The 27141-nt window shown below is 43.6% G+C and overlaps 1 protein-coding gene across 1 annotated transcript in view; it reads right to left on the minus strand.

Moving 5' to 3' along the window:
- LY75 (lymphocyte antigen 75) overlaps positions 1-26097 on the minus strand; it is a 58774-nt gene extending 32677 nt beyond the window's left edge. The window contains exons 1-13 of the mRNA XM_066612065.1: positions 25931-26097; positions 17267-17635; positions 13594-13767; positions 12366-12530; positions 8418-8528; positions 7125-7268; positions 5472-5657; positions 4478-4635; positions 3349-3459; positions 2920-3008; positions 2321-2490; positions 2016-2212; positions 826-968 (exon numbers count right to left, since the gene is read on the minus strand). Coding sequence (XP_066468162.1) covers positions 826-968; positions 2016-2212; positions 2321-2490; positions 2920-3008; positions 3349-3459; positions 4478-4635; positions 5472-5657; positions 7125-7268; positions 8418-8528; positions 12366-12530; positions 13594-13767; positions 17267-17635; positions 25931-26015 — 2102 coding nt within the window. The 5' untranslated portion in view covers positions 26016-26097. The remainder of the gene's footprint in view (positions 1-825; positions 969-2015; positions 2213-2320; positions 2491-2919; positions 3009-3348; positions 3460-4477; positions 4636-5471; positions 5658-7124; positions 7269-8417; positions 8529-12365; positions 12531-13593; positions 13768-17266; positions 17636-25930) is intronic.
- Between the last annotated feature and the right edge of the window lie 1044 nt (positions 26098-27141).

Genomic DNA, 27141 nt, shown 5'->3' on the forward strand with positions numbered 1-27141 from the left:
TCAAGCCCAGGAGCAGTAGCTCCAAACAGCCACGGCCAGATCCTTTGCTGGATCTGAGCAGGCTGGAGGACTCCTTAGGGGAAGGAGACATTTGTTCCCTTACCTCATGTAAAGTCCCAGCCTCCTCAATGGAGCTTCTTGAGTCTGCACCAACTACATTACTGGTGCAGACTTGAGAAGCCCTATGTTAGGATTTGGCAGAGGAGGCCCCTGCCGCTCCCACTCCGTCCCATTCTGCCCTTTTCCCCTGCTCAGGAACACCTCCCCCCGCCCTCTTGCCACTCTCCCCACACTGCTTGGCATCTACCAGCTTGCTGTTTGAAAATGGTGAACAGTGTTGTTTATTTTATTCAGAAGCGAGCCCATTGTGTTCAGCAATACTCTTAGGCTGTAATCCTATTTTACTCACCAGAAACAAACACCGCTACCTACAGTGTAATAAACTAGTTTTGATTGCAACTTAATTCTCCATACATCTATTATTCTGTGTACTTATTCCCTGCGTACCAAACGAGTTCTCTATTGCATCACATAAATATGTGAAGATCTCAAAGTAATAGAAGCGCTAATTGAAGTGTTCTTAGTTGTGTTCTCTTGCCCCTTTTCTTTCCCTTCCCTGCTGGTACTTGGTTTAAATATTTCTTCTCTTTATACAGAATAATACAAGTTGAGGTGCAGAATACGATTTCACTTTTGACCATCAGGTATTCTGAGAACCTGTATTTGTCAGTTTGCCACTTTCCATTCACTGTATTATTAAAATATGAATGAAGATTTCAACATCAACAAGTTTCCACTAGAATACTGGCATTCCAAAAATATTACCTGATGATGTTTCTCAGTGTATCATGAAGCATCTCTACTTCCAGCATGTTGCTAAAACTAGGAAGATGTCCTCCGAGAGCCTCACAGAACCTCTCTGCTTCTTCCCAGGTTCTTGTTCTCAACACTCTTTCCTTATGAAAGAACTTAAATAAGAAAACAAACATTACAACTTGTTACCAATTTTTGGTGCCAAAGATTTGCTTATTACATAAAAGTCCACCCAAATGGTTACAGGGAAGCAGATTTCATTCTACTCTGCCTGCTTTTCTCTGACAAAGACATCTTGGGATACGGTCTCTTGCGCTGGTCAAAGAGTGTCACAAAAGTGCTGTAAAGTATTTCATGCCTCTTTTCAGACAGGCAGGCAGACGAATGTGCCAAAACGAGCCCCATGAGTTTGTGTCAGCCAAGCTCAGTTGGTGCAAGGTTCTGGGGGAGCAGGTGGCAGGCCAGGATTCAGCACTTATGCCAAATCCTAGCCCTGTTCCCGGGAGGCCCGAGGCAGTCCCAGGCTTCTCAGATTTGTGCCACCTCTTTAGGTGGTGCAGATGAGTAGACCCACTGGGGCTGCTGTGGCACTCCCCGGAATAAAGGGAAAATTTTTTCTTTGCCTTGGTTTAAGCTTCAGACAGCCTGAAACTTGTGCTGGATACAGCACAGGCCTGCTGGCCTGCCTGTTCCAGCACAAGTTAGGACTGGGTTGTTGGTCACATAAGTTGGTCCAGGATAGCATTTTACATTTGTTTGTCATTGCTCTGATAGAGGTTGACCAATTACTGATACAAGTATTATTGAAATAGAAATTCTGATGAGTTAATGCCATCACATGATCAAATCATTAGATCTCTCACCAGGATAAAAAAATCATGAGGAAAATAATGATGGACTGTATCCTAAAACAGTCTGGATTCTTAAATCTAAATGAAATTAACGGAACTTAATCCCTCACATATCTCATTTATTTCAGTGGTACATAGTCATGACTAACAAGTACCACTGAAATGAATGAGACATGCTAGTTGTGAAGGACTGACTTTTCTTTCATTAATTTCAATGGAACTTAGGAATTCAGAGTGTCTTAGGATACAACCTAATGTACTGATACAAGACCAAAAGAGAGAGAGCAAACTAAATTTTCAAAAATCTGAAATAAATAAAGTCAGGATATTTAAAAATAACAAATACTCTACCTTATAGCATGCAAGTCCTGATCCATTGTGCCACCCTGGAGGACAAGGATCAGAGACCTTAGGCAGTACTTCTGGTTCTTTTTGTGGCCCGATGTATGTCTTGCAAATAGAGTAAGCTTTAAATGTTTTGCAATCCTGGACCTCCCACTTTCCAAGGTATCTTCCACCAGACATAGCCACACATCCTCCAGGAAATGCTAGAAGATGGACAATATATTAAATATGTTAATGATTGATATAATTTTCAGAAATTGAAGAGGTTCAAGATTGCATCCTGAAACCAATACTAAGTTTCTAGACATTACCTGGCTGAAGACTGTTCCAGTTTGTGAATGTTAGCCTTTCACTCTTTCCATCTGCACTTCCCCATCTATATTCTCCTGCAGAATTGATATCTTGCAGGCCTATCCAGAAGTATTTTTCTTCAACTCTGGCATACTTTCTAATCAAACTGTTTATGAATTCTTGTTCAAATCTGTAAAGTTAGTTTAAAAAAAAAAGTAAGGGTACACACATGCTAGGCCCTATTTCCCATTTTTGGTCACACACAGTCCCCATTCTCTCCTCAGACTTATGCCAGCTATATAGCTGGTGTGGATATGAGGAGAACCACAGGCCATTGGGGGCCTACACATAGGTAAGAAAAATATTTTTACTTGCATCTGGCAAGCCACCTGATTACTTGCTCCACTGAATGTAGAAGGTGGTGCACTGGTGCCCGTTGTGAGGGATTAAATCACACATTTAAGAAGCACTGCATAGTTATCAAATTGATTTTTTTGCATGTAAATCATCTGGCTGATAGAGGTGTCCTTGGGGTTCCCAGTGTACACCCCAGCAGCTGCAACAGGTCAACTCAGACCTCACCTTGCCCTATCTTCCAAATAGGAAAATATCACAATACCTGTTTGTTATTGTGAGATTGCATTTCTTTCCAAATGATACCTCATCCTTTTCAATCTCATAACAAAAATCTCCATGCTTCTTCCAGTTCTAGATTTGGAAAAATGCAAAGCATTTAATTCAAGGTAGAAGCAGTATATGCCTTACATTTGTTCCCATTATGTTTTTGCAGATATGTGAAATTAGAAAATTAAATTAAAAAATTATCACTGTACAAAAATTGGTTGCAAATTAGATGAAGAACTTTAGACGCATCCTTTTAAAGATAGAAGGGTGCTTAACGTTTTATTCAATGTATCAGAATTTTAAAACACTAGGCCATGTTTTGTGTGTATTGTTACTGAGACTACAAATGGCAAGAACACTGAGTGGATTGTAAGCAAAATAAAGACTCCCAAATTAGTTTAAAATAGAATTGTTATAACTTCACCTTATCTGAAGGGCAATCTTTATCAGATTTTGTTTCATTTAAAATTTCTCCCTTCTTCATGCACACATATTTAAGTTTCTCTTCACAAGGTACAACATTCCATCGACCCAACTATATGCAAAAGAAAAGACAAGATATTTTCAGAAATCCAAGACTATTTTTTTATGATCTGGAATTTTATTTAAAACAATTTTTTCATTAATAAAGGCAGTTCCTTTTTTTTCTGCATAAGAGCCCCATTACAAAGAGTCTAAATAATCATTGTTGCCTATGTGAAGACACTAGGCAGCCCAATCTAACCCAAATCCCTATATTAGATGCAGCAGAACTCACATGAGCTACAGTACAACCCATGGGAGATTTTTGGCTGCTGGAGGTGTCCTTGGGGTTCCCAGTGTAAGCCCCAGAAGCTGCAACAGGTCAACTCAGACCTGTGTCAGTGAAATTGCTGGCACAAGTCCATGTTGATCCATGCAGGCAGATCAGGCCTGGGAAAGGTCTCAGGATTCAGCACATGCTGGCACCACCAAATCTTGCCCTGCCCTGGGCCTGATCCACTCACCTTGTCCCATCTCCTCTCCATTCTGCCTCCCCCTGCTCCATTCAACCACCTCCCCACCTTCCGCCCTGGACTTTCCTGGCAGTTCTGTCACTCTTCTGGCACAAGCAGAAAGGTTCTGGTCTTCCTGTCAGCATTCCTGGGTTTTGTGCTGCTGCAAAGCATTTTATGGTGCTTTTGCAGCAATGTATACTAGCAGAACATGTGTCCAGCTGGCACAGGTGCAGAATAGAATTGGGGTCCTAAGTTTCATGTACCAAAAAAATAATAAAAATTACAGTATTCTTCCCTAGCCCAGACTGACAGAAATAGCTGCACATGTCTGCTCAGAAAACTGTGAAGAGGAAGGTATGTTTGCCCATACCAAAATTAAAGTTCTGAGGTTTATTACTTTCTCACTTACTGCAATGACTACAGTATGTTCTTTTCTGTCCGTAAGAGTAAGTTATTTATATATGATAATGTATATGCCTTGCCAAGTTCAGAGTAGGGAATAACTACTCTGCCAATAATTAATGGCATTTGGCATTAATGGCATTTCGTAATCAAAAGAATACGAAACTTCCTTACCTCTGCTGAATAGGCTATGCAGTTTGGAGTGCTATTGGAAGGAATTTTTGGCTCATCCTGATCCCAGTAAGTAAACACCACTTTGGAACCATCAGACCACTTGAAGAAGGCTGGTGTTTCCTTATTCACAAAACCTGTCCACACTTTGTCATTTGCTTCTATATGAAACAGGAGAAATAAGCAATTTACTGGTTGCTATACAGCCAAAATACAGGCAGGCCAAGATGACAAAAAACGGTAGTTATGTAATCAAACATGTTTATCTTTTCATAAAACACTGAAACATTCTAAAATGTATCCTAATTACTGTACAGAGATTAGGAGAGATGTGGACAGCACACTTCATGCATATTATCTCTGACATCTACCTGTTTTAACATTAGATTTCAAATTCTGAATTGTAAAAAATCTAGCCATGAGGAAAGGAAGCTTGTGGTGAGCAAGAATCACTGGGGAAACAGTACTGGTCTCAAGAGGCTGTCTGGCTCTGGCAGACAGGTTGTGGCCTCATGGGCTTGAACTGGGAAATCTCAAAGGTTGTTGGGCTTGGCACAGCCAAGCAACTTGGCTGCCTCAACTCCTTTGCCAGGGGTTGGCATGGAGAAGCTGGGGTGGCATTTAGCAACTCCAGATTTGAGCCATGGTGCTAATGCTCTGTCACTTCCAAAGTAGCTACACTTTGGGGGGAGTGGTGGAGCCCTTAATGAGGACCAATAACATGGTCCATTGTTCCAAAGGTATTTGATCTAATGCCACTTGTGTGTGTGTGTGTGTGTGTGTGTGTGTGTGTGTGTGTGTGTGTGTGTGTGTAGGGTACAAAAACAATGAATTTTATCTCCAACATCTGTATTTTTATCATTTGGTCTCGATTTCAAAATAACCTAGCCATGGAGGAAGGATTATAGATATTACCACTCATCTATAATGAATTTGCAGTGTATCACTCAGTCTTAAAGTTGACCTAAGTATCTTTATCCCACTCTTAGGCACTTACCAATATTAAGTTTTACAACGAGCTCAACATCTGCTAAGGAATGAATGCTGATTAGGTCCGTATTGCTTCTTTTGCATGATTCATGTGCATCATTCCAAGTAGCAGAGTTGTTGCTTAGGATATAGCAAAATCCATTGCGAGGAAACCAGTTAGAATCACACCGGGTCTCCACATAGCTTTGAACTTCTGAGAATAAAAGAATACAGTATGTTAATCGTTTTCCAGGCAATGTACACCTGGCGAGGGGGCATACAAATATAAACGCTAAAATAAAAAAGAGCAACTAGAAGAATATGACAAAAACCTGACAATACCTCAAACACAGAATCTATACAAAGTAATGTTTCTCAATGTTTGTTCTCCATCATACCACTTCACATGGTCCACCTATTCAAAGTATCACCAAAAGTAACTGGCGATATTATCCAGTTACTTCTGGGTTGGGAGGCCAGAGATAATGCAACAAACACCAGTAAGAGGCTCAGGGTGGGTGGCAGGGCTTTTTCAAGAACATAAAAACATGCTTTGGAGCTCTGCCCACTGAGCTGAGCCTCCTACCGCTATTTGTTGTGTCATGTTTCTGTTCTTGTTGCTGGGCAGCAGGGGTACAAGGATCCAGTGAGTACAACCAGACACCACCTCAAGAACTACTGTTGGTACCGGCACCACTGATTGAGAAATACCATTATAAAGGAATATAAAGAAACACTGAAAAAGGAATATCTGCACAGATTAATCTACTTCCTGCTTTTGCATCAATATTGAGGTTTGGAGAATAGGACATAATATAGTGCAGGATAATGGACATTAACATCAGACTTTGGGCTTTCTGGGAAGTATACCGTCTGACTTTTCTATTGGTCTGCCTGGGATTAAGACAGGTAGGAGAGCAATGTAGTGTGAAAACCCATAATCATGAGGACTGGAGGACTCAGGTGCACTTTAATATAGCTCACCTCTGAAAATCCTGTTCTGTGCTGACATTCTTTAACTCCCTGTAAGCAAGTGAAGCTTAAACTTTTTGAATTTTCTGTATCACATCTCTAATTCCAGTGTAAACCAATGCAGACAACACTTCAAAAAAACTTCGTCTTATGTTAACACAATCAGTTGCAGTCCAAAAGGTATTCATGCAGACTAACCTAGTCACATTTATCTGGAAGCAAGGCCCACTGAATTCAACTGACTTTATTCTCAGTGAGGTGCACAACCTACAAAGCTAGGTATATTTACTATGAGTAAGCCTCATTGAACATAACAGGACTTATTTCCAAAGAAACATGATTAGGATACCACTGTTAGTGTCAATTATGACTAAGCACTAACAGACTTCCTTTAATTTTGGGAATGGAAAAAACAAGCAATGAGTTCTGGAAACATTTTTCCTTCTAATCAATACTCTCCTGCCCACCTTTTACATGTTACTACCCTTTACATGTTACTCGTATAATCAGCTCTGAAAACATACATTATGATGCCCCACCCACCGAGAGCTTTTGTGGGAACCATTTTATTTGGTAAGAGGTTTTTGTTTGTTTAAAGAACAATGTGGCCAGATAAAGAAAGCAGCAGTCACAAATATAGGTCATTAAATAGGTGCAATCTATCCAGAAAAAAAAAAATCATCAAAACTTTGATGCAACTCCAATTTACCTGGAAACTCTGACTTGGTCTTGTTTAATTGCTTCTTGCAGACATAAGGAAGTGCAGTCTCACAGGGATAACTCTTCCACTGGCCTGATTCAGCTGACATAGCAACACAACCAAAACCATCTAGTGGAGATGAATCTTTCATCTCTGTAGAAGAATAAAGGCTGTTTCTTAGAATATAAGGGCAGAAAAATCACAGTTTTGCAAACTACAGGGCTGGAAGGGAGCACCTCATTTATTCCGTCTTTTTAAAAAAAAAAGATATCCTACCTTATAATCCCAAGAATTTTCAAGGCTGTTTACAACCTGCCCCCAAATATAAACCACAATAAAAAGTTCGTAAAATTGAATGGAACACAATAATAGCAGCAGTTATGCAGCAGAGGAAGCTACAAAACTCTGAAGTATCAGGAAGGGTCAGGTAGTTGGGCTCTAGGACCTGGGAGACTTGGCTGCCTGGAACATGGTTCAAAATAGTCAGGGGTTCAGCTCCAGAACAGCAAAGAAGGACTGGTTTGGCAGGCAGGGTGAGTGGACAAAGCCAAGCTTGGGTCAAGATACAAATCAGGAAAAGCAAGCAGAAGATTGGGCAGTGTCATCATACCACAGACAAATCAGTCTGAGGATCAAGCTCTGAGGCTTTATAGGGCTCAGCGTACTGTGACTGGGCCTGGGGGTCCACTGTCTCAATACTCAGGCAGACTGGTACTGCAGGTTTGATGGTGCCCTTAAAGGCACTGCAGATAAGATACCAGAGTCTGACTGCTAGGCTACCCAGTTTGAATTCATCAGTGTATTACACAAGCAAAACACAAGCCTAACAGCAATGGATTACAGGCGTGCCCCCATATCCACCAGGGTTCCATTCTGGGACCCCCCCATGGTTAAATAAAATTGCAGATACAAAGGAACAGAGCCCCCCACCCTCTGGAGCCGAGAAGAGCTCCCATCGCCTCCTGAGGCTCTTCTGAGCTTGGCAGAAACTATGTGCATCCACCCACTGCCTCTGTCAGGCTCAGAATGATGAAAAAAAAAAAAGCTTCTGGTTTTTCAAAAAACCAAAGTGACTTTTTAAATGCCTTATAAAGCAATACAAGGCCTGGGGAAACCCTCAGTGGCTTGCAGTGCATGGGGGGGGGGGGGTGGATTTGATCTGCGGATAAATGAAACTATGGATAAGGGATCCAGGGATATGGGGCCCCCCCCGTATACATTAAAAGCTGGTGTGTGTCTGTGTAATGTTCTATATTAAGTTTTATAAAACAAAATGTAATACCAGACTGATAATACACTTACCTGGACTCCAGCTAAGGAAGTTCAGTGGTGTATGATCAGACCACTGCCACCCTCCAGAAATATCTAGTTGGTTTAATCCAATCCAAAATGTCTCTGCAATGCCATCTTTACCTATAGAGAAGACATTAGCAGTTAATAAAATGCAATGTTTATCTAGGAGTCCTTCCTAAGTTATTTCAACTTTGTTGTAAAGAGAAGACTTCAAATTGCATGCTGAGGGTCCCAGATTCAAAACTTGGTGACATGGCACGGTAAGCCTATCCTGCCCCCTTTGAAACTAGTACTGCCCATCCAGTGGTGGAATTCAGCCGGTTCGCACTGGTTCTGCAGAACCGCTACCTAATGTAGCGAACCGTTCTGCGAACTGTTTGCTAATACGCCGCTCACAGGACAAACTTCACGGCCACACCCCACAGGGTGTCCATTGGCTGCAGAGGTCCCCACCAGGAAGCTGCTCTGGGGAGCACCAGGCAGCCCTGCGTGCCCGCAGAGCCAAGCTGAGCCGCCAGCGCCAGCCGGCACCTCCCCAGCGTGCAGCCCGGGAGAGACCTCCATGTGCTCCAGCCAGGGAGCCTCGGCACAACAGGTGGAAGAAGGCGCGCCTCCATAGAGGCGCTGCTGGGAAAGTGAAACTGGTTGGGCCCAGACGGAAGTCCCACAGCAAGCCTGCCAAGCCAGGCTGGGCTCCGGTGGAGGCTTCACCATGTGACCCTGCAATGCTGTGGGCGCAGCGCCCGTTTGGCTCCCACGCACAGTGGCTCGCCTTGCACCTACAGCCTCCCCAGGCACCTGCCAGGCCAGCCTGGAGCTCGCAGCCGGGAGGAAGCACCATGGCCCAGAAGACCTGCCTGGCACCACCATGAGCAGCCACTGCTTCCCCCGCGGACCATGTTCCATGGTAAGGACCACCTGCAGAGCCTGCCTGCCTGCCTGCCACTGTGCCCATCCCCATCTGTTAAATGAGTATAGGACATTGTGGTCTTTGCAATAGACTAGGTTAATGATAATGACTATGAGAGATGAATACAATTTATAAAAATGTTAAATAAAATGTTATCTGTGGTAGTCTGCTAATTGGTAAGAGGTAATTACCTAATTGGGTATCTGTGGTAAGCCTGCTAATTAACCCCTGCTAATTGGGTAAGAGGCACTTTTTCAAGTGGGTGCTCCTTTTTTTAGCAGGGGGAGAGTAACTGGCCCACCTCACCCCAGCACTGTCTGTTCTAGTGGCTGTCTGCTGGTATTCTTTTGCATCTTTTTAGATTGTGAGCCCTTTTGGGAAGGGAGCCATTTAGTTATTTGATTTTTCTCTGTAAACCGCTTTGTGAACTTTTAGTTGAAAAGCGGTATATAAATACTGTTAATAATTAATAATAATAGCCTAGCCTGTTGCTAAAGGACGTCCAGAGTATCTTCACAAGAAAACCAAAATGGTCTCAGATACAACCAAACTATTATTCCTAAAGTATTGGGAGTTTGAACCTAGACATTGCAGACATAGACTACTCAAGACATTGTAGAATTCCTTAATTTTCTACCTTCTGTTACCACTAAAATTTGATACTGTACTTTGGGCTTCCCGAGTTCTTAATATTACTTTAGACACAAGTCTCTTACAAAAGCACAAGGCTTATCTAAGGAAGGGGCCAGATCTTGGTTTAGAGCACATGCAGAAAGTCCCAGATTCAAACTGTGGTGTTTCCAGTTGGGCAGAAAAAATCCTGTCTGAAATGCAGGAGGGTCACTGCCAATCAACCCTGACAATTCTGAGCGAGATGGACCAATGGTCAGATTCATAAAAGGCAGCTTACGGTGTTCCTATACTTCTGCTTTCTGTGACTGAGAGTCTCCTGCTTTGTTAAAGGTAGAAAATACAGCACTAGTAATCCTATCACCACTTAAAGCCAAGAAGAGGAGCTATATTTTGGGCAGGAACGACAACTGTGCTTGCTCCACATTTTATGAACTCCATGCATAAACTACGTGCTCCAGTATGGGCAAGAGGGGGTACACAGCCTTACAAAAGCTAAATACAATACAGATGCAAAAGAGCAGGCAATGGATTGGATCCTGACTTGGCACTCTGAGATCTCTTTCTATGAAGCTACCATTCAGAGAGGACTAAGTAAGGATAAAAACCTTTGCTGGTGAGTGCAAAGGTTTAAGACGTAGCTTTCCTGGTACATATTCCACATATTTTTTAAATGACTACATGAACTCTCCTGTATTTATATAGCACCATATTGGCATATTTTGTGTTTAAATGATTAAAAATAAAGAAATTTTTTTCCATCTCACATGGACATGAAGGGGGTTGCCTGCTAGTACTATAGTAGTAGGCACTAAACAACAGGGCTTTAACAAGCCTTTAACAAGACTGCCAAAACTACATTCTATATAGCACTTACTATCACTACTGTCATCCTAGCTCACGGGGGAAAAAAGCTGCACTTTACCCAGCAACAAGACATAAACATGCATAATAATAAAAAGCCGTATGATAGACCAAGGGTAAAATCTATGTACAATTTTGTGTTATATGCCTCTCTGGCTTCTGAGAAGCCAGTAATGTGATATATGGTGGTGCTTTACTGCAAACAAGCACATTTATCTTGCTTGGAAACAGACTTGAGAAGAACAGTAGGCACATCAACAGAAGAACAGAAAGTTGCAAGACCAAAACAGAAGGGAACGTAAATATTCAACAGGATCTGAAATAGACATCTGGAAAGACAGACAAAAATCTGCAGCTCATCATTATTGATATTTTACTGTTTTGCTTGTTTCACAACTACCTTTCCTGTCAGGCAGTTTACTATAATTAAATTACAACAGGGAAAGGCTTAGAATTCAACACCTAAAAACATGGTGCTCTGGTTCCAGATTCAGTCTCTGACATCTCCAGCTTAAAAATTCTTAATTTAAAGGGCTGAAATTACCTCTTTCTTATTGAGTTTTTGCTGTCACTCAGAGCACACAACCCAAGTAACCCAAAGGTCTGACTCAAGTACACATAAGATTCAGGGCTCACATATACATTAATGGAGATCCCATCCATTGATCTGCCATATCACACCTAATTTGACCCTGAGAGTTTTGGATTGGGTTCTACAAATGGAGCCTGTAACTGCTAAGAAAGGGAAAAGGTTGATTATTTATAATTTGACATTCAATCACTATGCAAATTAGATGAAGTAGAGTGAGAAGGAAGAGTGAAAGGGGAAAAAAGACAGTAAAAACATATTCTGAAGCCAGAAGTTTCTGTGGGCATCTTTTTAAAAATGGTATTAATTTATTTTGAAGATTTATAACCCACCTTGCCAGAGCTCAAGGCAGCTAACAAATTCATGTTCAATAAAACACTATTATAAAATATCATAAAACATAATCACAATTCAAAAGCAGTACTGCATACCCCATAAACCACCACAGCCAGAATTTAAATATAAAAATACTAGAAGCAAGTCTCCAAAATAAGATAGGCAAAGCAGCAATAAAACCATAAAAATCATAATTCCAACAAAAATCCATCAACTCACCCCCACTCTCTCCTCCAAAATGCTAGCTGAAATAAAAATGTCTTCAGTCCCCACTGGAAGGGACTGTTCTTAACCCCCCAGGGAGAGAGTTCCATAGCAGCAGCATCCCCACAGAAAAGGCCCTGCTTCTTGCTGCTACCCCTCTAACTTCTACTAAATGGCAGCACATGAAGCAGGGCTCCCTCAGATGACCTAAGGGTCCAGTATTAAGCACATTTGGGTAAAAAGAGTTGTGGATAACCCAGGTCCATAGAATGGAAGCTTCCACTGTACACAAGACATCATATCCAAAAGATGCAAGATAGCAATTGATAATATCCCTTCTGTCAAGCTTCCCTATTGGTCATATTCCAATGCTACTAAGCTCCTGGAAGTAATTATACTCAGTTATGATTAATTTTGCACCTACCTTGAATGTCATTTAACTCAGCTAAATTGCTGATGCTCAGCAAATCTCCACCTTGTCTCTGACATGATACATAAGCTTCTTTCCAGGTAAGAGCAGCCTGTGTATTTAACTGGTAGCAGCTTCCAGAATTTGCATCATGCTCCCATGTATTCTGACAACCATCCTCTGATGAAAACAAAAAAAGTAATTAAAAAGTTGGACCCAGTTAACCTCAGTTAACCTCTGCTAACTGAGTAAGAGGCACTTTTTCAAGTGGGTACTCATCTTTTTTTAGCAGGGGAAGAGTAACTGGCCCTCCTCACCCCAGCAGTGTCTTTTCTAGTGGCTGCCTGCTGGTGTTCTTTTGCATCTTTTTAGATTGTGGGCCCTATTGGGACAGGGAGCCATTAGTTATTTGATTTTTCTCTGTTAACCGCTTTGTGAACTTTTAGTTGAAAAGCAGTATATAAATACTGATGATGATGATGATGATGATAATAATAATAATAATAATAATAATAAAGGCTGCAATCTTATTTGCACATTCCTGGACATAAGTCTCCTTGAACTCAATGAAACTTACTTCTGAGTAGTCATACCTAAGATTGGGCTGCCAGTCAAGTCAGGTACAGAAGCTACATGCAAAGAAATCCCACCAAGCACAATACGTTTTCCCTATTCTCACCCCCACAACAGGTGCATATATGTTGACAGCACAAGAGAGAACTGGACAGAAAGAGAGCTTATACCTCCCATATGACCATCCAGATTCCTCTCTCTCTGCCATACAAGTTATGAGGGATAGAGATGTGGGGGATATGCATGGGCTTTTCATTCTTCAATGCTCCATGTACTGCCTACACATATGCAGGTGTGCTTTCACTAATGGGATGGAGAGGGGAAGGCTCAACCTATTTTCTATGCTTCCCTGACAAAGGAAAGTGGACAGGTGCATGTACAGAAAGCACAAGTGCGATCAGATCCTAAGAACATAGAAGCTGCCCCCCCCCCAAAAAAAAATATGTTTATACCATAAAGCTAGAATTCTTGGAAAAACCAGAAATTGAAATCTAATTACTTTAAAAAACTCAAGCGGTTATAATAAATTTTGTTTTATTATGGAACATTAAACACATTCATAGATATAAAAATTTGGTCACCAGATTTCTACATATGGAATACAAAATTTAATGCTTCACATTGGGATGAAAACAATTTCTCAGGATGTTGTTCTAGGAATGCTACTTGCCTTGTTTTAAGCACAGGCCCCATTTTCTATCTTGATTGAAATTGGAAGTTGTGGAACACCATTCACCATCCGTGAACATTTCATTCTGGATGCAGTCATGATGCCATGTCTCATTAACTAGAAAGGGAAATTCACATGGCTTTCCATAGGAGTTTCCATCTCTGGTATAAATCTCTGCCAAAAACAGCCAAATGTTTAATACATATCTGAAACATAAAAATCTGGCTATATATAAATTTATAAATTGATAAGATTAATCAATGCTATAAATATTCTTTGAAGCATGTGGAAGAAGAAATTGGCAAGTGAAACATTGCAGGAAAGCTGAAATTTTTGCCTTATTCATGTCATGCAATAAGTCAACTACAACAAATAATGAAAAACAATCCATTATATATATTTGCCTTCATTGGACAGAGCAGATTTTATGTCAGTTTCACTGTATTCTATTTTCATTTGCACTTGTGAAATATGTGCCTATGGAGTAACACCTACTATCAACATGAAAACAATTATCAGGAAATATTTTGTGATGAAAAACATTTTCAAAACTTTCACTGCTTGCTACTACACTTGGTATACAATTTTTTCCTGTTTGGTTCTCAAGTCAGGTTCAGTCCACTCTGGTTCTCTTATGCAAACCAGGCAAATTCTTGTATTGAGAGACCGTTTTGATTTTCATTCTCCTATCAATAATTCAGTAATTTTGCTGTAATTTTCTAGGGAGAAAAGGTGTGGAGAAAGTATTTATCACACCTTACTTAAATTTAGGAAGGCTACGAGAAACCACATTAAGGGTGCAATCCTAGGTTGCTCTTGGGCTGGCACAAGTCCCTTGTGCCGACCTAGGAGGTTGTAAAGATGCCATAAAGCACATTCAGGCCTTCTCTAGAGTTGGCTGGGCCGGTGCAGGGATGGGTGGCAGCCCGCAGAGGCTGAATTCAGCCTCCGCACCAAATGAGGCAGGGAGTCTTGTGTTGGCCAAGCTCAGCCAATGCAAGGTTCTGGGGTGGGCGGGAAAGAGGTGGGGAGGGTGGTCATGGGGACAGGCGGGCAGGGAGCAGGAGGCGGGGTTGGAAACCAGCAGGTATGTCGGACCCTAGCCCCTGTTCCTGAGCACCATGGAGCGGCTATAAGCCGCTCCACTCTCCTCGAACTTAATGCCACCTCCAGAAGTGGTGCAAGTCCAAGGAGACCCATAGGGGCTGCAGTGGCTTAACCAGGGGTAAGGGGAAGCGTTTCCCTTTTCCTCCAGCTGAGCCACTTTGGGCCCCAATCTTGCACTGGATACAATGTAGGCCTCCTGGTCTGCCTTTTCCAAAGTAAATAGGACTGTGCTGTAAATTGCCATGGGAGACAGCTCTAGCCTGTGGACTCTCATTGGTTGTCCTCTAAATAAGACAAAAGAAACAGAAGCATTCATATAATGCTTTCTGAGTACTCAAAGCACTTCATGTATATTGTGCACTGTATTGCATGTATTATCTTAAAAATCCTGTATGATAAGTATTATTCTCCTCATATTGCTGCTGGCTAGCTGAGACTGAGTGGCTTGCTTAAGGTCACCTAGTGAGATCATGGCAGAGGTAAGAACTGAACTAAAGAAATTCCAATATGCAACTCACAGCCTAATTCTATTGGGTTGACCTGTCGGTGGAACGCATGTTCCGCTGGCAATTACTTTTGTAAAACAGCCATAAAGCACACTTTGGCAACACTGGCTGCCACATACAGTGGCGGATCCCTGAGAATCTGCTGAGGCAAGTAAGATGGCATGGGAAAGACAGGAAGGGTGGTATGTGTAGGCAACAGGGGCAAGAGATGGGCGGATCGGGCCAGAAGGGGGCAGATGCGGCAACAGTAATGCCCAGTGAATCCTAACCCTCTTTCTGGGCCTGATCTGCCTTCATGGATCAATGCGTCAGTGATATTGCTGGTGCAGGTCCAAGTTGATCTGCAGTGGTTGCTGGAGCTTACCCCAGGGCAAGGGGACAAATGTCCTCTTACCCTGAGACTTCCAGCATCCAAACCTTCCTTGTGGGATACAGCGGAGGCTGCATTGCCATGCAAGGGATTAGCTAGGACTGGGTTATCAGTCTTTTTGCCACTATGCCATCCCAGTCCTTGGTTAACTATTATTTATTTGTATAACACCTACATTAATTAGGCACTATACATCAAATCTCAGGTTAACTTTCTGGCCTCAGGTTAACCCCCCAGGCTACATTAAATACCACCGCCTATGGCACCTGAATTTCAGAACTGGCTGTTTTGTATGCTAAGGATCTTCAGCAAGAAGTAATAGGATGGAGAAAATGCCTTTCACTTGGGCAAATTACATGAGCACAATTCCAGATGCAACCCATTCAATTTACTTTATTCAAATAACAGTCTAAAACAAGGGTGTTAAACGCAAGGCCCAGGGACCTAATGTGGCCCACAGAAGCTCTTTATCTGGCTCTTGACCACTCCCAGCATCACTATCAGCTGCTGAGCTGTTCCAAGGAGTCACTGCTGAAAGGGCACTGATAATTGGGTTCTCCCATATCTTGAAAATATGATCAAGATTTGTGTATTTTCTCCTCTGATACTTGCAGCTAAGGATTTCCTAGATGAGAAAAAGGGCTTATTTCCGGTCACAATCTGCTTAATGACATCACTTCCTGCTTAATGATGTCACTTCTGGCCCTCAGCAGACATCATGAATGCTATTCAGCACTCTGTACGAAATGAGTTTGACACCCCTTGTCTAAAATATTGCCACAATCCAACAAAACAAGAACTCTGAAGTTTCACACACTTCCATGGAAGTGATTGCGATAACTCAACAAGTAGAAAAATGCAAGGAAAGTAGTTCTCATTTTCTTTGCTATACATAACACCACAAAGATCATGCTATTGTTCATCTCTTTGAGATAAACGCATAGATAATGAAGGGAGTAAAAGGGATAGAAGCAGGAGGACAACAAAAACTTATTGCTGCTTCACTTGATCTCTTCCAATGTGCTGGTGAAGTCTGTTGCAAGATGGACCGCTGTTCCAGCAGGGATTATGCAGTATCCTACTGTTCAGCTTCCTGGGTGACCTTGGGCCAGTTTCTCTCAGGCTCACCTACCTCACAGGGTTGTTCTGAGGGGGGAAAAGGAGGGGAGCAGCCATGTACACTGCCCTGAGCTCTTTGGAGGAAGGGTGGTATAAAAATGTAATAAATAAATCTTAGGAGCCCTAGGAAGTAGGTTTAGCTGACAGAGTCTTGTCACCTAGGGAATTTAATGACTGAACAGGGATTTTAACTTGGGATTAAAATTGCTTCCATGTAGGAGGAGTATTAACAGTGGTGATCAATTACATAGAAGCTCTAACCTAATGCACTGGCCAAGTACAGCACTGAGAACTAATCTGCATTAAAATAGTGTTGCAATTACTTCCTATAGAGTGTTCCATTTTCCAGGATAATAGCCACAGTATTATATGAGATATTACTGTATGCTTGTCGATGAGCTATGACTGGCTATGGCTACAACTCCATTTAATGTTCACTTGATAGCAAGCTTAGTTTGCTTCTGTGTAATACTTGAAGTGGTCTTTCCTTCTGCACAATTTGCAAGCATTTACCACACACTTACTTACTGAAACTCTTATTCAAATTCCTGTTTACAAAGAAAATACATACCGTGGTAAGGGTGTTTACAAACAACATCACTGGAATTACTTCTTCTCCAGGTATCGACAGAGTCTATGCTTGCAGTCACAACTCCATCCTTTAAAGCCAACTTGTTCTTAGATGCTGAATATATCAAGGCATCGGCACACTGCCACCACAGTACAAATCTTGAATCACAACCCACCATTTCCACATGATTCTTGGATTTGGAAACATCTAGTCCAAGGCACTTTTGAGATCCCAAGTTAAAAAGGCGATGTTGGGAAACCCACGTCCATAAGGTTTCTTTGGTCTCTTGGCAATTACCTGCTAAGAGCTGCAGGTTTTTTACTTGGATGCACTGGTTGCTCTTTTCATGGCGGATGGTGAAGACATTATCTGCACAGAAAAGAAGCATTTGCTTTTGTGATTTTTCTTATGTGATTTGCAGTAAAATATAATACTATATATTGGATACAACTTATAGAATTCTTTACTGGAAAAGGACTATTAGTTCGACAACATTTCCGTTTATAACGTTAACAAGTCTTCTGCAACATAACAGACATTCACCCATTGTCACCCTAAATGACAATAAGGATGCCACCCTAAGCGTACTAACTTGGAAATAAATTCCACTGAAATGAGCTCTATATCAGTGATTCTCAAGGTTTTCCTCTGCCGTACCACTTCACATGATCCACTTAATCAAAATACCACCAGAAGTTAACTGCCATTGACATTACTGCCAGTTACTTCACTGTTGGGAAGCCAGATGTAACATGACAAACACCAGTAAGAGGCTTAGGGTGGACAGGAGGGCTTTTCCAAGCACAGAAAAGTAGGCTTTGGAACTCTGCCCTCTGAGCCAAGCCTCCTACCACTATTTGTTGCATTGTATTCCTGGTCTCACTGACAGGCGGTAGGTGTACGGGATCCTGTGAGTACCACCAGACACCATCTCAAGTACCACTGGTGGTACCTGTACCACTGGTTGAGAAACATTGCCCTATATGAAATTCAGTGAAAGACTGTTTAACTTAGCATAAACAGGTAAGTCACTCCGTTCTGCAAACAAATATTCCAACATTCCAGAGCTAAAATATACTAGCACACATATGATGATACTTAGAAAATGCCATAACAGACTTTTAATAAATCTGATAGAAGCACTTCTAAAAAGTCAGATCATCATGGAAGTTATCTCACTAAGCCAGGGCTTTTCAAACTGGAGCGTTGTGACGCCATAGCCTGTGGGCCCTGGCCTCTGTCTTTTTAAGGGGCGGCGGCAGCGGCGCGATCCCCAGGATCGTGCCGCTCAGGGGGCTGCAGGGGCTTGGGTGCACTTACCCAAGCCTCCTGCAGCCTCCCCGGGGTGCGGAGAGCCGGGTGCGACCTTTGGCAGGGCTCCCCGCAGCAGTGAAAGTGAAAGCGGAGCAATTGCGCTTTAGCAGAGGTGGGGCGTGATCGCTCCACGGTCACTTTCACTGCCGCCTTCCACCCGCCCCTGCTGCCTCCTCCCCCACCCCTGCAAGCACTTACAGTGGCTCAAACTCTCCATGAGAGTTTGAAAACCACTGCACTAAGCCAATATGGCATTTACTATCGTAAAATAATAGGACACAGGTTGAGTGGTAGCAAGCTTACATTGTTTGTCAAGGTTATATTGAACAATGCCATGTGGCTTAATACTTACTGAATTCTATGGAATTGGCTGCAGGTTCCTCACACTGGGATGATTAACCTCTAGTTTTCTCATATATGAAAGGTTCTGTGTGTTATATTCTTTGAGGGGTAAACTTAACATCAGTCAACTATCAGAGCTTTGAATTAATAATAATTGTTCTGTTAAAGAAAGCTAAACATAACATAAACAGAACCTTCCCTGAAACCATCTAAACGTTAGCTGGGATTTGAAATATTTATTCAGTATGTAGCATGAATGCTGGTGGTTTACATATAAAGATTTTAGCTGGAGAAAAACATATTTGTGCACTCACGGCCCACTCAGGGCATGTTCCCTTGAGTTATGCCTTTAATTTACTAGAAGAAAACAATTGTGCTGTGTTTAAAACATTCAGCTGAAGCGCACAGTACAAGTCGTATGTCATTTCTAAAATGTCAGCCACTGTTGGAACTGGTTGAACCCAGCCAATCCTTCACAGATAATGTTTGTGTGTGTGTGGGGGGGGGGTGTGGAAGAGTAAAAAAGCGATCAGTGGTCAGACTGTTAACTTGGCAAAAAAGCATAGACACGTGAAGGGTTTACTGACTTAGTATAAAACTGTCTCATTAGGAATGCAATGTTATGCCAGATGCAAGGGAGGGCAGCAGGATGAGGTCTCTTGTTATCTGGTGTGCTCCCTGGGGCATTTGGTGGGCCGCTGTGAGATACAGGAAGCTGGACTAGATGGGCCTATGGCCTGATCCAGTGGGGCTGTTCTTATGTTACTTTTATTTTTAATGGCTATTTGGTGGCTTATCAAAGATTGTATTTTGGTAGTTGAACAAAGAAGTCTTAATACAACAACGTTCTGTTTTGCAAAAGATGATGGCATTGGTTTTCAAAACCCTCCCTAAGTGAATCCTTTCTGGAACAGGCAGAAATTGACTGAAACCTCTATCTTTGACAGTGTGTATATAATAATGGCTTCCTTCATAATATGAAATAAAAGAAAATGCAAACGCAAGAACAAAAAACATTTAAGAGCTCCACTAAAACAACTAGGAACCTTGTGGCTGGCCACACATTCAGAAAAGGACATTCATAAAGGGAAAGAACGCCACTGGAAGATTTATTTTAACCAGTGTGATGTTTCCTCAGGCACAAAAGAATCTTTTTTGCTTTGCTGCTCCCTGAAACTGGAGGAAGACCCTATTCATTTATTAGAGATTACATATCTGCTTGTAGCTTTAAGCAAGACTGCACTCAGCAATAAACAGCAAGCACATCCTGAGCCCTTTGGGCAACCATCCCATGTGGCCCAATTCTGTCGTCAGAGCTTTACAGAAATATACATTACCTGCCTACAAAGAAGTCTCAATGGTGAGCCACGTACATGGTAAGCCAAATATGTGTTAGTTCACCTCAGTTCAGCACCATTTATAACCACTCACTTCACAAGCCTATGCATGTTTACTCAGTTCTACCACATTCAAGTAGACTTCCTCATAAATAAATGTGCATAGGATTGCAGCCTCTGACTCCCAAACGCAACATATCAAAGCAAGGAGTTCACAATGGTCTAACTATTAAAACAGTTGAGATTGCTGATAACAATCAGCTGCTGATAACAGCTGAGATTGCTGGAAATTCCTCCTGCCTTAGATGTGGGGGAGGACACTAGATGGGGACTTCTTGGTTTTCTGTAGAAAGTCTTCTCAGGGGAAATAGTGGCAATCCAGTTACTGACCATCAAAAGTTGTTCATGGCTGACATGCAATTACTAAGTTTTTGGTAAATGCCAGGAAAATACTGTATACATAATTTTTCAAAAGCAAAACCATATACAAAAGCATTCAACATTATGCTCGGAGTGTGACTGCAATGTGAATAGGGCTAATGTTGGAAGAGGAGATATTTCCAATGATGTGAATAATGAAAGAAAAAAGGCAGAACTGTTGTAGAAGGCAGGCAGAGTTACAAGACAGGTGCTTCTCTAGTGAAGTGCTACTCTAGTGTAAGTTTCTCCATCCTCCACCCCAGTAGGGTTGCCACAACATAAAACATTAAAAAAATTAAAAAGTTTTTTTAAAAAACAGAAACTTCATAATCAGATGTGTCTGCGTGTCAGGTGCTGGAAGAAAAATCAGGGCATTGCCAGCTCTATTATGTCCTTTTAGTGAGCTCTCTTGGATAACCAAGACCCAGTGGCATTGCTAGGGGGTGCGGGCCACACTGGGTGACGTGCACTGGGGGGTGATGCACTAAAATCGTAGTGGTTAGGGTAATACTGTCATGTTATATACTGTTGGATGCAAAACTTCCAGCTGAATGCAATGCAAAAAACCAGAGCAAAATATCTCCTTTCTATCAAAAGTTACGGCCAAAAAACCAGAGAATAAAAAAATGCATGGAGCCCTATGGAAAGTGAAACTGAGCCATATCACATGTTTACTCACAAGTAGGAGACCTTGCCTTAGTCCATTGGAAAGGGCAGGCTGAGAGGAATCCAAGGACATCAGAATGGTCCTGATCCAATGAATGCAGCCCCCAAAAAACACCTAAGAAGGAAGTCCCTACCTCCAAGCAGACAAATGTATTGAGCCCTATGGAATGCGAAACTAAGCCTCACTGTTGTGTTTTCTCACAAGTAAGCAAATGTGCCTTGTCTGGTGGTCAGGTCAGGCAAAGGGGAATGTGAAGCCACCGGAATGGTCCTGATCTGATGTAAATGGAGCTTAACAAATGCTCCAGAAGGTAGCCTCCTCCCACCCCTAAAAAGGATCAAAACAGAGGCTTCAGCTGATAAGGTGAACTTTTTTGAGACTTGCAGAGCCAGGTAGATTCTGACAGTGATCTGGTTTAAAAAGAAGTTCTTAAATTGAACTGGGCACTGGGTAGGGCTGAAAACCTTACTGGTTTTGGAGGGGAGGTGTTACTGCAGGCAGACTACAGAGGAAATTCACTTGGTGGAACAGGGCTGGCTTCTGCTTATTTATTTATTTTACTTTAATTATACTTATTTATTTTAATTTGCCTGATGTCACTTCCACCATGATATCACTTCTGGTGGGTCTTGGACAGGTTGTCATTCTAAAAAGTGGGTCCCAGTGCTAAAAGTTTGAGAACTGCTACAATAAGATGTTAGTAAGTTGACACACGGGGGGGGGGGGGGAGTGACACAATCACTAAAATCACAGTTTGGAGGAATAATACCATCATGTTATATATCAATCAATGCATGATTTCATGCAGAATGCGTTCTATCTTTGTTCGATTAAAAGGTACAGCCAAAAAACCAGTGGGGGCAGAGTGATGGTACATCACCATGCCCACCACCTGGGGTGTTACCCCACCCACTGCATGGGGGATGACGTGCTGGCATCCCGCATTGGGTGACGCGAACCCGAGTGATGCCACTGCCAAGACCTACTAAGACATAATACAGTGGTTAAAAGGGTAAACCAAAAAATTCCCTTCTGAAATGTTACTGAGACCACAAGTGTTAAGTAGCCTTATTCAGACTTCCCCTTTTGCAATATGGACATAATGATGTCTGTCCTGCAGGGTAGTTGAAAAGATCACTGAGAAAGGTTACTGTACATGAAGGGCATAGAATATTCAGGAAACTGCCTATATACGTGCCAAACGTCATTCTCATCAGTGTCATTTAGCTGACTACTGTTGCAGGCAGAGTTCAAGATGAACCTTTGCCTGAAGTTTAGACAGAGCTGTGCAACTGCATGCATGTGCCACTCCCATGTTCGCTTTTCATCTTTGAAGAGCCAGTGAGTCTGTAAAGACTGACAGGGAGATCAGACTCCTGCAAATGTAAGAATCAATTCTGGAAATCACAAGTCCCTCTGTGAGTAAAATCAATGAAATACACCTCCACACTTGTTCCTGCATATTCACAGGAAGGGTATCACAACATATCTTTGCAGTATATGGCAGGTGTCTTGAAACCCCAGCCTGGGGGCCAGATGTAGCTTGTGGCTAGCCTCTATCCGGCCTGCAGCAAGCCTCTGGTCTCCTGTGGGCAGGTCTCCCTGGCCCTCCGAACATGTTCCAGGTGCTTCCTGTGATGTGCTGCTTCCAAGGTATTTACTCCTGTACGTGTAAGTAAGCCGTAATGAGGTGGGGGGAATGGAAATACATTTGAGTGTATAGTTTATTTCTGTGATGTGTTGGTGCTTGGAAAAATCCTGGAATTTAGAGCCCTTTCATTCCTTTATTCATTCATCTAAGTTCCATCTCCAGTGTATTCATTTAAATTTTATATTTATTTATTTTTCTGGCCCTTGACACTGAGCCACTGATGCAGCCCTCTGGCCAAAAAGCTTGGAGATCCCTGATTTATGGCATATGTGTTCAAGTGCTTGGCAAAATGTCTTCATCCTTATTTACTTATGCATCTTGATATCTATCACATCTTTTCATCCAGAAGTCCCCAAAGTGGCTTGAGTACTGTAAAATAATTACATTAGGGCTGCTTTGAACATCACCCCTTGTTCCTGTCTTGCTCTAGCCGCATTCTCCTTCCAGTCTGCACCTGCACTACAGTCTGCGCCAGTCACTTCCAGCTAGAAAGAAAATGACTTTTTCTAGATTTCTCTTATCAGGATGTGGAAATGGGTCCTGGGAGTTAGCTGAAGCACGTGGGTCCTGCAGCTACAGACTAACAGAATGTTTGTTCAAACTGCAGTTGTGAGCTCCATGTACTGAGATGGAAACACAGAGACACTAGCTGAAGCCCTGCAAGTTATTCCTTTCCTCCTCCAGTAAAAGAAAGCCTCCTGAAGTTTGCCAAGAGTTCCCAAATCTCAAAATGGAAGGCAATGACTAACACTCTCTCCGCTACCAGACTGTTATAGGGAACTCTAGGACTGGAGGCTTGAACCAGCATAATGAGTGGCTTGGCAAGTTTCTCCAAGCACTATTATACCTCAATTTTGCACATACATGTACATAATTTAGCTCTATGAAACTTGTGCCAATCCTGTCATTAAACTGCTGTGGGGCAAAAGGAGGTCCTGGTAGTTTAGTTCTGCCAAGTGTACCAGATTTAGGATCTGATACATTAATAGAGCATTTCTCAAACTGTGAGTCAGGACCCACTAGGTAGGTCACAAGCCAATTTCACGAGGGGCACATAGCACCTCGTGAAAGCCACCATTGAAAATTCAGAATGGAAAACACAGGGTACAGAGCGGCTGGGCAGACCGGGCTTCTGGTGGGAGAGAGGCACAGTGCTTTGCCCTGAATAGGTGGGATGATGGGACACTGGCAAGGCAGGAGGGCTATGTGGTTGGAGAAGGATCCAAGTCTGCATTCTGCTTTGACTTCCACAATGGAACATTTGAATTCCAAGCGATGCAAAACACCAGCACAATGGGACCTTTTGGCCGATCGCAGCTTAAGTTTGAAGCCCAAATTAATGATGTTACTTGCAGCCATGACATCATTTCCAGGTTAACAACATCACTTTGGGGGGTTCTGACAGATCGTCATTCTAAAAAGTGGGTCCTGATGCTAAAATCTTTGAGAACCACTGCATTAATACAGCTCAGTCATGAGAATTATGGGTGGACAAATCCTAACAGTGTCAAAATAGAATCTAACCTGTTATGTGCCACCACCTCTGACCTTTCACTACAGAAGGAAGTTAGTAATCGCTCTCTTTTAAATTTCTTTAGTAGAGCAGTTTTCTCAAGGCTGGGGGCAGTGTCATCTCCACCTCAGAAGAACCTGCTTTTCCAGAGCTGCCCAGATAGCAGCAGATCAATCCACCTGCTTTCTGCCTCCTCTTCTACCACTTTCTTTTCTGAAGAGTTCCAAACCAGTTTGTGGAATTCCCCTAAAGCCCTCCCGCCCTCTGTACTCCTTTCTTGAAGTGAACTGGCTGGGAACTGGAGCATGGCCAGCCTTTGGGCCCTTGAGTCATGCTGCACAAGGATTCGGTGTCAGCAGCAGGGCAGGCGAGCATACTCCAGGACACAGCAACAACTCTGCAAAAGGGGAGCATGAAAGGTTGCTGCCAACTTAAACACCCAGCAGCTGTGGAAGAGAAAGTGAAAGGGAATTTTTGCTGAGGCTGTTGGGGGGAGGGGGCTAGAGCCCAATCCTATGCCTGTCTACGCAGAAGTAAATTCCATTATAGTCAATGGGGATTATTTCCAGGAACGTGCAGACAGGATTGCAGCCTCAAAGCCAAATCCCATGCCTGTCTACTCAGAAATAAGTCCCACTATAGTCAGTGGGGCTTACTCCCAAGTAAGTGTGGAGAGGATAAGGCCCTAAGGCTGCCATCCGATCCACACTTACCTGGGAGTAAGCCCCCTACTTCAGAGCAGGCAAGCATAAGGCTGTCTGTCGCGCCTGTTCTGGGGTGGAAAGCAGGAGCTTCCCTCCTAACAGCCGAGAGGGGAAGTTTCCAGACGGTGCCCCCGCGTTTCGGCCAAGGTTTCCAAGGAGGGGAGACCCGCTCCTCGCCTGGCACGCACGGTCCGGGGGCCCAGCCTGCTGCTCTTCCTGCACAAGGGAGCCTGGGCACCCGGGGAGCGGGGGGTCTGCTGCCCCGGGGAGGTAGGCGCTCCTCCCTTCCCTCCACCTTTCGCTCAGTGGGGACATTCTTCAGGGGGAAGTTCGCCACCACCCTCCCACGCGACGCCCTCTGGGGAGCGCTTCGGTTCCCAAGAGGGCGCTTTCGGTTCCTCAAGTGCGTAGGGGGCACACTCCCCGCTCCCCCGGGGGCCTGCACCTTGCAGCAGACCCCTCAAGAAGGAAAAGCCCCTGAACTACTCTCCCGAGAGAGGCTCTCCTTCCCCTTCCCCTCCCCAAGGCGCACGCCCCCCAGTTCCCTCCCAGGAGCCCACCCGGTGGTGCCAAGCACCAGAAGCAGTCAGGCTCCCCCCCCTTCAGCTCCCCCCTTCCCCGCCGCTTCTAGGCTGGGCTGAGCAGGCGTCGGGGGGCTGGGGCTGCCCAGGCTCTGCAGCCCCACGTCGGTGCGCAACAAAGTGCAGCTGTGTTACCTGAGGCTACGCAGGAGCAGCAGCACAGGGCGGCGAGCAGAGCCCCCCAGCAGGTGGGCAGGGCGTCCCGAAGCGCCCTCCGCATCCTCCGGCGGCAGGTGGGACTGTTCGCGCGCGCGGGCGACCACCGCTCCGCACAGAGACCCCCGTCGCGCGCCGCCCAGGTTCTCGACTACATTCCCCCGCGGTGAGCGCCGGAGGCTATACCAGCTGAGCGCGAGCTATTGGTGGAGGCCCTGCACCAATCCCCGGCTTCGCCTCGCTGGGTAAATTGTTGCCAGGAGAAGAGCAGGGAGGAGGTGTCCAGCCTGCCAAGTGGCGACGCCCAGATTCAGGGCAGCGCGCCTTAGAGGGCTGCCTTAGAAGGGAGAGGAAGTCAGATGTGGTCCTGTCCTCGCTTTAGTGGGAGTCAGCTCCAGTGGCTATAATGGAACTGACTTCTGAGTAGACAGGCCCAGGACTGGACTCTCGGGGCCCGATCCTTTCCAACTTTCCAGCACTGGTGCAGCAGCAATGCAGCCCCAAGGCAAGAGAGCAAATGCTCCCATACCTTGAGGAGACCCCTGTGAGTGCCTCCCCAGCACAGGATGCAGTGCACAGCCCACTGGCACAGCAGCACCAAAAATTGGATAGGACTGGGCCCTCACTCCGGTCATAGCAAAACTTCTTTGTGGAGTAGTTAAGAAATGAGAGCATAATACAGATTGACAGCCCAATCCTATGCATGTCTACTCAGAAGTCTCATTAGAGTCAGTGGGGCTTACTCCCTGGAAAGTGTGGATAGGACTGGGCTGTTAGAATGAGCTTTGCAAAATGATTGGAGCTGGCCTGATCCAGCACATATTAATAGATTCTCAAGCCTCGACTGCCTTCTACCATAGACTGTCAGAACTTCTTGCAAGGGTTCAAAAAGGTGCCCCCTGTGCCAAGCCAGTCGGAATAATGTAGTGGTGGTGATGGAGGGCTTGAGAAGAATCAAGGCATGTTGATGGTTCGCATGGTAGGGTGCATGATTGTATACTCAAGGCATAATTCAAGATGATTGCAAAGAAAGAACTTGGCTGGAGAAATACCATAGACCAGTGGTTCTCAAATTTTTTAGCACTGGGATCCACTTCTTGGAATGACAATCTGTTGGGAGCCACTGGCTGTGATGTCATGGTCAGAAGTGACACCATCAATTTGGGCTTCAAATCCACGATCAGCCAAAG

The sequence above is a fragment of the Tiliqua scincoides genome, chromosome 1, assembly GCF_035046505.1.
Source record: "Tiliqua scincoides isolate rTilSci1 chromosome 1, rTilSci1.hap2, whole genome shotgun sequence".
Lineage (NCBI taxonomy): Eukaryota > Metazoa > Chordata > Lepidosauria > Squamata > Scincidae > Tiliqua > Tiliqua scincoides.